General features: G+C 39.0%; 1 protein-coding gene and 1 long non-coding RNA gene across 2 annotated transcripts; one reads left to right on the forward strand and one right to left on the reverse strand.

The window, feature by feature from the left end:
• Positions 1-5,571: 5,571 nt before the first annotated feature.
• Positions 5,572-8,401, forward strand: LOC112455744. Its single transcript, XR_003040891.1, has 3 exons — positions 5,572-5,963; positions 6,880-7,096; positions 7,669-8,401. It is a non-coding gene; the product is annotated as an uncharacterized LOC112455744 (long non-coding RNA).
• A 1,438-nt stretch (positions 8,402-9,839) lies between these two features.
• On the reverse strand, positions 9,840-10,797 carry LOC112455747. The gene is made up of 3 exons (XM_025017883.1): positions 10,535-10,797; positions 10,259-10,428; positions 9,840-10,144 (listed from the first exon to the last, which is right to left on the reverse strand). The coding sequence occupies exons 2-3, from the start codon at positions 10,403-10,405 to the stop codon at positions 9,932-9,934; spliced, it is 360 nt and encodes a 119-aa protein (XP_024873651.1). The 5' UTR covers positions 10,406-10,428; positions 10,535-10,797; the 3' UTR covers positions 9,840-9,931.
• Between the last annotated feature and the right edge of the window lie 1,807 nt (positions 10,798-12,604).

Consider the following 12,604-nt stretch of genomic DNA (forward strand, 5'->3'; position numbering starts at 1 on the left):
TGGCTTCTTGATTTTTCTTTGCATTGCCACGAGTCTCAATGTGGCTCGAGACTCCTATTTGACCCGAAGGTGAAGGTGGATTTTGCGGCCAGAGCAGCCTGAAAGAAAGTGGTGAGTGTAATTGATTTTTACGTACTATGTTACTTATGTCCAAAAATTTTCTATCTCTTCTGTCTTTACTTAATCGAATCGTTTATTTGAATATTTTAGAAAATAGCGACGCTGAACGTGACATCGGAGCAACGAGGGAATCCTGCGTAGCTGACATTCCGAGCAGCCTGAGAGGAGGAGGAGGCCTAGGATAGGCATCGGGCATCGGCGTACTAACACTTCTGGTAAGTGTTATTTTTTATTTTTTCTAAAGATATTATAGAATCTCTTTTTTCGTTTGTTTTTATTTAGTTGCTACATTAAACCGTGTTTTAAAATATAAATTAGTAAAAAGAAATAATTTGAAAAATTTAATTCAAGTTGATTCTAACGTAGAGACCTTTTTGCGAAGAAGTAAATTGAATGTGTATTAATCTGAATAACGAATAAAATGTTCAATCCGCGTGACAATTATTTAATCGATTCGATTATTTTTATGTTACAGAAAATATCCACGCTGGAAGGACCATCAGCTTTGCATCGAGAAAACACGATGGCCATCTCGAGCAGCCTGAGAGGAGGTGGAGGCCTAGGAGAGGCATCGGGCATCGGCGTACTAATACTTCTGGTAAGTGTTATTTTTTATTTTTTCTAAAGATATTATAGAATCTCTTTTTTTGTTTGTTTTTATTTAGTTGCTACATTAAACCGTGTTTCGAAATATAAATTAGTAAAAAGAAATAAATGGAAAAATTTGATTCAAGTTGATTCTAACGTAGAGACTTTTTTCGAAGAAGTAATTTAGGAAAACATTAATCGGAATAACGAATAAGATGTTCGATGCGCGTGACAATTATTTAATCGATTTGTTTATTTTTATGTTACAGAACATATCCACGCGCGCGCGCAGGAAGGAGCATCAGCTTGGCATCGAGGAAACACGAGGGACACCTCGAGCAGCGTGAAAGAAAGTGGAGGCCTGGGAGAAGCATCAGGCGCCGGCGGAACAACATGCGGTAAATATAATTGGTTTATACATATTGTGTTTTTCGCGGATAGTTTAACCAATCGGTTTTTCAATCGAATAGTAAAGTTAGCCAGAGAGTAGAAATTAAAAAAGAGTTTAATTTTTAAAATTTTATTTAAAATTCTTGTGTTCAGTAAATAGAGTATACTTTTAAGAAATTAAACGTGATTTTTTTATTAAATTCGTTTAACGAATTAAAATATAGAATTCGGTGTTTTACGTTTGGTAATTATTTTTCGAAATACTGACTGTCTCCTTTCTTTTCTGCTCTAATTTGGATTGTATGTTTGATTGTTACAGAATCATCGTAGCAACGTTGCAGATACAGCTCCGCTGCTGCACATCAGGGTCGGTGAGTTTTAGCGTAGGGAAGCGTGGAGAAATAAGCGTAGGTAGGGACTTAGTTAAAACGTAGGTAGGGAATAATTTTCAATTCTTTTCAGCAATTACATTCCGATTAAGCGAGAAAGGTCAAGAAACATTTCAACTATATTGCAACAACGTCATAAAATTATTGCAATATAGCTGAAATGCTTCTTGAAGTCGAACTTTCCATAAAAATATTGTGAAAAATATGGTGTGCACCTCGGGGCGGAAGCTTTTTCAGACTCGTGTGATTTGCCGCCCTCGCCTTTGGCTCGGACGGCAAACTTCACACTCGTCTGAAAAACGCTACTTTCGCTACTTGGTGCACAATATACTATTCTATTAATTTGAATAGCGCGCTATTTCATATTTTTGCTTTAATCGAAAACTGCACAATTTATCTTCTAAGTATTATTTCAAATATTTCCTACGTATTTGACGCATCTTTTACGGAGAATTCTGTAATTGATATTTTTCTGAATTTTTAACAAATTACGAGTTCGAGCTTATCGTCGTAATTGTAATTGACCTTGACTGTAGAATTGTTTTCTCATTTGAGAATATTTTGAATAGATTAAGACTAATTAAGCTGATAAAACGCAACAGGACTAATCTGCATCCGTTCGGTTTGATTTTTTTCGCTTGTAGATCGTTATCAGCTTCTAATAGTTGAACCCGTGACCGCCGACATGTATTTTAACACATTTATAGTTACGATATCAGCTTATTTATTGATTGCAGCACGAAGGCAGTCTTTGCTATCAAAATACGCCATTATCGTAATACGAAGACGAAACAAATTGGCGAAGTAGTTCTATATATTTTCTGTGTTTTGTCTCCGCTATTGCATCTTATATCTCAATCGTTTTTGGGTGAACACATTGCCGAGATAATGTCAAATTTATTTTTTTAGCTTTCACACGCGTTGGTTATAGTGCATGTAAAACATATGTAGGAATTAACTCGAGAATGAAATACACAAAATTAATATTATGCGGCGTAAATTAAATAATCGTGTTTCTTGATATTACAATATATAATCAAATTTTGCTTTAAATTAATTAATTTCATGCTATTGCAATGCTTGCAATTCGGAGTATAATATTAATAATAGGTAAAAAGAATGCATGGCAAGAACGTATAGTTTTGATAATGTCAGTGATCATTGTTAATTATCAGACAATTGTATAGTTTGTCAAGGCAGACGTCCGCTTTATGATCATTACAACGGTTTGGAATGTATATATTAGTAGCGGTGGAACGCGATGTTAATGCATGAACCGGACCTGCGGTTTATCTCGCGGCAGTTGTTAACCCAGCTGCTAAATTCTCATGAGGTGTTGGTAACCGTGTACGATCGCGCGAATAAATGGCTGCGGAACCGTACGTCGTAAGATTTACCCATAGAATCGAATCGATCGACTTCACCCTTCGTGCCTTTCTCAGCATTGTTCTAAATAAATTATTGTCCATAACGGGATATCGTAAATTTTAATGGCATTTAAGGCAACCTCTAATAATCGTCGAGGGTTCAATAGATTTTACGTGCCCGTTGTGGAGACGCAGTTTTCAAAAGATTTTCTGTGATTTGGAAACTTGATACAGCTTTCGCGTGAGAAAAATGTCTACCAAGATGTATTCAAACGTCTTTCCATGACGCAAACAATAATACATAAAACACGTGACGTGCGATTGATATTCGCGCCAGGTTACTGAACGCTTCGAAAACTACAATCTAGGATGAACACGCAGAAATCATTAGGCTTCGATCCGTAGGACAAAGTCCATTCGAGGGTGACGTTACTCATATGTGGAGACTGTAATGTTTCGCCGGTTCACGCGGTACATTTAAGCCATCGTGACAACTTAAAGTCGTACAGTGGAAGTGTCTTCGTACGGGAAGTCGAGCCGGCGGTATATATTCGCCAGTGATATCCTGGCGGACCAGGTTGGGCATATATCGATTGGTGCCATTCAGTGCCTGGCAGTGGGCTCGAGCTTCTTCTACTTCCCATTCGCTCAGATGCCAGATACTAAAGGCCCTTCGTAGGGAAGACAAAAAAATTAGACACGGACTCGTGCCGTACTCGAGTTAAAACGCTTTGCCCCGAAAGGGGGATTCAACTTCTCTGGGAAAGACCGTGGAAAATGAGAGGGAACGAAGAGCCGGTCATTTCGGCTCTTCTTTCGATTTACCTAACGATGTTGAGGACAATCTAATTATGATCGTTTAAAGTTGTTAAAAGTCATCGTATTACAAGATCGAAATAACTTCGAGTAGAGCGTTTTGCAGCGACGGTTTCTCTCCTCGCATAGTTATTTCAGAAGAAAACGCGTAAATATCTCTTTTCGGCACTCCCTTATATCGCTGACTGATATAAATATGAACAATTATAAAACATGTCCCATCGTTTAGCTCCCGTTTATTGGAGGCGCACATGTCGTGCGGAACGTAGTTTAACATTGGACTTTGAGATCAACAATAATTTCAGATAATCGTATTTGTCACGAGTGACAAATGAAGTGCGGAAATGTCAGATTCAAAGTGCAAAACTTTGTTTCGGTATCAATAGCGACCCAGACTGGAGAGGCGTCTTCATTTATTATGTGTCTCATGATAGGCGGTATCTCGTAGGCAATAGCATTTTTTTACGAAAAAGAGAAAGATACGCAAAAAATATCGGTTTTTGAGTCCGATCACTCGCAGCCCTCGTGCCGTTTGATAGCCGCGTCGTAGGAAGGTCGCTTCAACGCGAGAAATATACGTGTGTAATTCCAACTTTGTTACGGAATCTGTTTCTGTTTTTTTTTTTCTGTCAAGGAATTTATGTCGCCGAGGTCTCATCGAGGGGCAGCAATCGAGGCGGATCGAGCCGTGTCTGCCTGCCCGTATCTAGCTGACAAGTATAAGTTTTTACAGACTATATGGCTTCGTGGGTCAGCGAGACTGTATCGTCTTTTCCCTCTTTCTCTCGGTCTTCTCGTTCCATCCCGCGACCCGATAAACACGCCTTTGGAGAAGTGTGTATGGATTTTTAACAGAATGGTGGAGTCCATGCATGCGTCTATGTTCTCCTTCTCCTTCCTCTTTTTTTCCCGTTAACTCTTGTTCCCTTTCCGTTTCCGTCGAGACGGGACAAAGTCGAGAATGCGATACCGAGAAATTTCACGTAAAAAAATGTGAAGGCCGAAGGCCTCGACGAAAGTCACGTAGCTCTGTTGTGCACGAATCGGAAAGCGCTGATTTCGGCTAGTTTGGTTAGTTTCTCTTGATCGAGCATGAGGAAAGTATAGATAATACGACGCGAACGGGCCGGGATAATGGCCTACGTCCGCATCGCAACGTGAGAGAATTCACATCGACATGCGGACATTTGCGACAGTTTTGTAATGGATGGCCTATCTTTGCCCTTGATCATGTGCAGATTGCACCAATTCTTGTTTCACGTTATCGTAAATGTGTCACGAACTTCATTAAGAGATCATCATATATTATTATAAAACCGAGACATGCTCTTAGAGAACTTAGTAATCTTTGTACATATTCCAAAACATTTTGCGATGGCATTGCTATCGCTTGCTGTACCGAAGGAAAAAATAAGAGATTACGGAAAATGTCTATGCTGCATATGTTAGATGTATCGTGCGCGAAACGTGATTTTGTTACACAGTGTCCTTACGATAACCGCGCTTTTGGATTTTCTAATAACATTTCAAAGCACTTCTATTAATGACTTCGATTTTTATCCAGTGCCGTTATAATCGATTTCATTCGTTTATTTACGGATTTTGCTGCACTATTGGCACAATTTCGTCATTCCGACGTGAAGTCCCGAATAAATGAGAAAAAAATGGGAAAAGCAAAACTGTTTCTTCATTTCTTATACGCGGAAATTACTCGTGGTCAATGTCCAGTGATTAAAATCCGAAGTCTAATGTGCTAAAATGACATCACATGATTAATCGTGAAAATAAGAAATCGTAAGAAATTAAAAATAATAAAAAAAATATGAATTAGACATCATTCTGTGTATATGTAAATATACGTGTGCATGTGTGTATATAAAATTAAACATTTTTGCTTATTTGACTTGAATGTTGATTGAAATGTTGCATCAGCGCAATTGATACAATTTATATAACGATGATGGACATTGCCCGCAGTGATCTGTAAACCGCAGCATTTTCGAAATTATGCAAATCACGGATATATGCAGATAACGTATTTTGCGATTCAAACTAAAGCGCATTCGATATTTATAAAAGTCTGTGCGATTTCGATCGCGAAAGAAATTCTTACAATGAGATCGGCTTATTGGAGTCCTGCAAAACCCTCGAGGAAAAACGGTGTTACAGAGAATATTGTATACTTTGTCGCGTATGTTGTCATATCGATCGAGCTTCTCACACCGTGCTGAGTGTGTCAGTGCACGCGTGTTAAAGTGCGCAATTGGGTTTGCATTTCGTGTAGTATACGCATGTGAGTAAATACCACGCAATGTACGACATATGCGCATTTACTTTATCATTATAGAAAATGAAACATGATTTGAGGCCCGTTTTTTCGAAAGATTCGTATTTAATTGCGAGACTCATCAATGATGATGTTGTAACGATCGCGAGGAAGAAAAAAGAATCATATATGTGTCTTCGCCCAATAAAGAATCTTCGCTAAATATGACACGACGCGTAAATATTTAATTTATTTGTCCAATAAAAAATAGGCACAGAGCAGATGCGCTTAGCTTTTAGCAAGTGCTGAGAATTGTGCGCTAAGTGTGGAATACGTCTCTAAAAACGTTTTTATCTCGTGCATGTAGCATGTATGATGTATCGAGAACATATGTAGCAAATACATATGTGACTGGTGAATGAGGTTGCAACACATGACAGAATGAACCCCAGTTCATGAATAGATTATTATGATTTTACGTCGACACCCCTCTTCACAACGAATGCGTCATACTCTGTAAAACTGTCCAGTGGTCACTCTCGATTTTACGATCAAGGATATTATTAAAGATTTGCATCAACATTTATTATCGGATCAAAAAAGTTTAAAATTTTAATAATTGAAAATGAAATTACCTATTAATTTTTATTAATTATAATTTTTGTTGATTACAATACTTTTTTTCATTTAGGAAAAAATTGCTCCTTTGAAGAAACTCCAAAAATCTACTTCAACTTTTTTTAAATATTGTCAATTTAAAGAAAATAGTACTAAAAAAGTATTCTTTCACATTTGTACATTGTACAAACGAATAAATATAAGAATTATTTTTCACACTACACGCGAAGAATATAAAATCTCGAAGAATAGGCAATAAAAATATATATAATTATTTTATTAATCAAAGTTTTATAATTAATTAGATTTTACGTTCTTATATTAGTTGAATCGTGAGGGAATCAGACAGTAATAGGATCTCCACCAGTGTTTGTGCGGTTCGAGATAATGAAAGGAGTCAATCAACTCTCGCTGGCGTGGAACTAGTTAACCGATGTTGCTAACGATTTCATTTCTACGCTCTCAGCGAGCGCTTAACTGAACCTTACAGGACTAACCGCTTGTTTGAAGACTTGGTCGATCAATTGCGCGATAAGGATGGCGTACGTAATTAGGCATTGGAAATCCATGTTTAATCGAGGGTTCAATTGTCTTTAGATCAGACGGTTCAATCTAGATAGAAACTTGGAAAACATGAAATGCTTATATATCGTGTTAATACTAACGAAATTACGAACGTAGTTATTAAAAATATAGATGTGTAATTATGAAAAAATAGAATTATTTTATTTACTTCGTGACAAATGCAATTGTTTAAATGTCAAAAGGTTCAGCATTTCCTTGTTAATTTCTACAACATAATGCTTTATAAAAGCAGGTATTATTACAATGTATAATAAAAGACGGTAATCGATTTTAATTGCGCTTTCTGCTACCTACTTATTTCGTCACACTTCTCTTGAAACCTGAGAAAATACGCTTATTTTTTTTATTTCAAATGCAGAAACATATAAAAATCTAAAACAACAGATCTCTTTTTGACAATTCAATAACTTATTTATATATTCAATAACATCTTGACCTAGAAAGCTTCAGAGTATTCTTTATTGGAAAATATTATTAAAAATTATTAATACATAATTAATAATTAATAAAAAATATATATTAATAACAGTTGATGCCAAAAGATAAAAGAACCATTAGTACAACTCACCCGCGGCATCTTTAAAGGATATTTCGATGTTCGAATTGGTGTCACGATGATTTCTCGCAAAAGAAGTTGGATGCGAGCGCTTTCTTCGGCGACGAGGGAGGACAGCTGGCGGCGGTACGGTTTCCTCAGGGCTTCTCAGGGGCTAACAGCGGGGGTGCGGTCGCTTGCGTTCGCCACGGACGGCTGGACTTCACTGAGGCGCCGTCGACGAATCGGCGTCGCGACGCTTCTGCCGTCTTGTTCCCGCAGGGGATCCCACCGCGGGTGGCAGGATCGCGTGCCGCGCGCGGCACCCACGAACGCCTGAACGCGGTTCCCGCAAGTCAACGGGGACGGGGGTGCCGTACGCGAGGGTGTCCCGGCACATGTATCCCCCCGCGTACGCGGTGAACGAGGGCTGAGCAATGTAGACGTGGTGTGAACATTAGAGCCGGGAGAAGTCGAAATTTGCTACCTGGTTACGCGTAAACGGACAGAACGTTCAACTTGATAGCTTATCAGTTTTGTGATTGTAACTGCATATCGATCGCTTTAAAAGGATAAATTTCAAATAATTTTAAAATTTCAAATAATTTTAAAAAGATTATAAATAAATAAGTTAAAGTGTTATATATAATGATAGACGTGATGAATGAACGTTTGTTATTTGTGATCAAAAATTGTTATTTATAATATATTTTTTTCTTTATTGACATATAAGGGATTAAGGCAAGAAATGGAAAAAAGTACCGATAATTTTTAGAACATATATTTATATATTTAATATATGTTTTACAGCATTATGATTGTAGAATATGATCATTTTTATACTCATAGAGAAGACACGTAATTAACACTAATTAATAATAATAACTTATATAATAATTAATATGAAATTACAACTTTGCTTGCAGAATTACATGTTTTTCATTTGCCTCTCTGCCTTTCTTTTTCTTTCGGTAAAAAATTGTCTTTAAGTAAGCTTTTAATTATTTTAAAGCTGTCGCTCGTAAAATGAGAGAATTCAATTGCAAAGTATAAGGAATAAATAGATATCGAAAATGTCTTCGAATATCCCGATGAACAGGTAATCTTTCTGTCTTCCGGATACCGCTCGACGTGCTCGCCTACCCGGACTAGCTGATCAAAACTTTCTTTTCGTGTAATTGCCCGAAGGAACGGATATCGTTTCGCATGTTCGATCACGTAATTATTTCCTGCACGCAGGGAAAATATATTTCTTTCGAAACTTGTCGATGGAGGCAATCCGCGAATGGTACACCCCTCTCTGGGGAGTTGGCTCGTATTAAGCTTTCCCAATCTGGAGAATCGTCCCCGCGCCTTTCCACGTGGAACCCGACGCGGGTTCTGCTTATCGCTGTGGTCACGTCAGCTTGTTTTCGGAATTTGACCCACAAGGGATATATAGGTTACATGGTACCGTGCATTCGGAATACGATAATCCCTCCCCTCCCATCAATTCCTGGCAAAACTAAGTTTTCAACTTGTGAAATGATATATTAACTCCCACCATTGTCTTTTGATTACGGACCATAAAAATTAATTTTCCAATTTTCAGAATTAACTTTTTTTTCCTGAAATTAAAGATTCTCCTTAAGAGACAACCTCCTTAAGGGATGTTTTACGTGTAGTAAGATTTATTACGTTATCACATGCGCGAGACTAAATCTACCTTCGCCTAATTACGCGAGCAGAGAACGAACATTGTAAATTAGAAAAATGTGCGGCTAATTGCTTGAGTTTATATTTTTATTATTCTTGTCAGAAGTAAAACCTTAAAATGATAGGAGATAGATTTACTATCGGAGGAGGCTCTATTTCCTGTCAGAAGGCGGTTCCATTTCTGTCAGTATTATCGGGACACGCGACGGGTTAACGTCCTGAATTACAACGGTGGTAAATCTATCTACAGATTTATTGCGCGGATGTCAGTGTCGAAAATTCGTGCGACACGCCGCTCCGGATGAAAACCGAGACAACGTGGATTGTAAATATATTTAAGTGGGCGGATTTGTGAGTATCGACAGATGCGGAAGCGCGTGATGTTTAATCTCTCCATTGAGACATACGTATGGCTTTACCGCACTACTACATATGATAGATTTAACAGTATTAAAGAAAGAATTGAGAACTTAGAAAGATATAATGTATTACGCATCCAAACATGAGGAATTAAGTACTAATGCGAGACACCAAGAATTTATGAGGATAGCCATCAAAGACGCTATGGTGAACCTCTTCTCAGGGTGGGCCGTCCATAAACCAGGACTCTGTAGTGGAGCCCTCGCGAGTACTTCGACCTGAACTTGAGTTTGACGAAGTCGTGACCGATTCCGCCGGCGGTGACCCATGCTGCGCCGTTATCATCATCGGACAGCGAGTTGAAACGTATGCACGTGATTCTCGCGTCCGTCGGTCCGTAATCCGCCTCTACCTCCTAGTTACAATCGAGAAACCTTCGTGAATGGATTAAGATAACTGTCAACAAGTGGATCTAGATCCGAAAGGTACAATTAACAGGACACGATTTCCGATATGATCGTAAACGCACTTGATAACCACCAGTTCGGTGCGGTCTCCTGACGTCATATTCCCAGATCAGCTCGTCGTCGGCATCCTGTCGACACTCGCTGATTCCCTGCGCCGTCGCGAGCGAAACGACGCAGAGGAGTAAAAATGCTGGCGATCGGAACCGCATATCTCCTCTCGATCCTCGACTTCCTTCGCCGAGGATGATACGCCGCGTCAAAAGAATACCAACCGAATTAGAGATATCGACTGTCGAGGAAAAAAATGAAGGAAAGAAAGAGAGAAAATTATAACGTACGATGTTCTTCACTCTGCGCGATTCTTTCAGATATTTTCGTAGAAAGACGGTGGTTTATTGTCGAGCGACGAGACTCCGGATAGCACTAACTGAACGAACGGTCAAATAGCCGGTATGTCGATACGCGCCGAAAGTATCGCCTTCTGGAATATTGTATTTGCTCGTCGCGTTGCAGAGGAGATTAGATACAATGTCGGTATCGTATATCCGCCTGCCCGCTCGCTCCGGCCGTGTTGTTTCGAGAAGAGCGGACGGGCAATCGACGAGCCTCGGGTGGCCTCTTCTCCGTTACGCAACGCACATCGAAATCGGATGTATGCATCGTAAATCCCGAGTGCCCGAGAATTACAAGGAAAATGCGTCATGGGTTGGCGGTTAAACGAGTTAGGCATACAAGCGCATATATATCCGACATTGCCTGAAAATCTTCATACAGTCTTCTCAGAATTCGAAGCAAACTGTCACTTGACTTATGGATCGTCAGTTGAAATCCTAGAATTTAACAACGGTAACGAGAATTCCGTGTTCGCGTTTTTATATTTTGCGACTCGATGCTCTTTCCTCCAAGAACACGTTTCCGCAATTGTTTGAAAAAGCGTGCATGGAAGACGTTCCGTTTCGATTACGTTCTACAATTTTTTTTTTTAACCGAATTTCTCGATACTTCCAAGTACATGACTGCATACAATACCGCGCTCGATGTAATCATTAACCGGCATCACGCAAAATCAACTTTGCCAACCCTGACCCCGCTGACGGCGTCATTTCTGCAATGCGTATCGCACCTCGGTTATATTTATTCTGTTTGTGTAAAACAGCCTCTTATCTGTTTAACAAATTCGTGAAGCTATACGAGAGAGTAGCTCCGACTGTTATAGATCTGTTTGCATGCAACTGCGATTTTACTTACATAACTAATTATGTAATAATTATTGAACTATAGGTGCTTAAAACTAAATTATTCTTATAAACTTATTTATATATAACACTATTTTCTTTCCTTGACGGTCGATCGTGATTCATGGAGTTATGTAGGATAGTTTCTGTCTATCGTAGAAAATGAGAAGCTAATATGGGGAAAAACTTTCCGATGAGTCTCAGTAAAAAAGAAAAATATTTACGACAAAGTATTCATTTACTGCTTAACAATTCTCTGTAATCTCTAAGCAACAAACGTCCCAAAGCTCACCATAAAACACTTTGCTATTGTGTCGCCTGTCCTTTAAATAACGTTAAAAGATTTAGCGAAAGTAGATTTGCATACAAAAACTGACGCTTAATCGTATCCTACATAGAGCGTGTCTTTGGTGTAACAAGTGCTCTTTTTGGTCTAGACGGCGTAAAAAGTGAAGCTTCAAGTTCCGAAGAAAGGGGTATTGAATTGTAAAATATTGCAGTCAGCGAATAGCGGCGAGAGATAACTGGCTGGCAGTAACCAGACCATCGCTATGTCAGCCAGGTGAGCCAGGTGAATCGGTTCCCACAACGCCGTGCCTGGAACCACGCGATTCACGTTGCCTAAGGAAATGACTTTACTTCTTGTTCTCTACGCTGTTAAACCAAGTTAGCGGCTTTTAAGTTCTTTTACTTTAGGCTTCATTATACAGCAAGATCGACTTGGCCGGGGCGATCGTTATTATCGCTATTATATCGGAGGCAGAGTCATCGTTATTATGTCAGGGATATTATGTTCGTCTTAAGTAGAAACGGAGGCGCATCACCGCCTCCCTGAATGAGAGGTCGGCTTGCTAAGTTTATGGGAAAGATAGACGCTTTTATCGCGTGCCTCTCCTGAGGGAGAGTAAAAAATGAAGAAAGGGTACCGGCGTATATATTGATTTATTTTACTAGCCGTCGTCAAGGAACTGCATTTCAATATAATCGCATGATATGTCTGCGTTACACACTTTATTGCCGCCGTTGTCCGAATCTCCGACTTTTGTCCTTGTTTAGTGAAAAACGAGATGAGCTGACTAGAGTCTTTTATTTCCGTCTCTGTTTATATATATATGGCAAGCTCATTAGAAAGTGAATATTTCGAGCGATTTATCGTATTTTACGTGATAGAAT

The sequence above is a fragment of the Temnothorax curvispinosus genome, unplaced genomic scaffold, assembly GCF_003070985.1.
Source record: "Temnothorax curvispinosus isolate PA1 unplaced genomic scaffold, ASM307098v1 QBEX01006326.1, whole genome shotgun sequence".
Lineage (NCBI taxonomy): Eukaryota > Metazoa > Arthropoda > Insecta > Hymenoptera > Formicidae > Temnothorax > Temnothorax curvispinosus.

Coding starts and splice junctions, on each gene's coding strand:
- LOC112455747 (XM_025017883.1), bottom strand. CDS start 10,405: ATGCGGTTCCGATCGCCAGCATTTTTACTCCTCTGCGTCGTTTCGCTC. Junction 10,145..10,258: donor ACCGAACTGGTGGTTATCAA/GTGCGTTTACGA, acceptor GATTGTAACTAG/GAGGTAGAGGCGGATTACGG.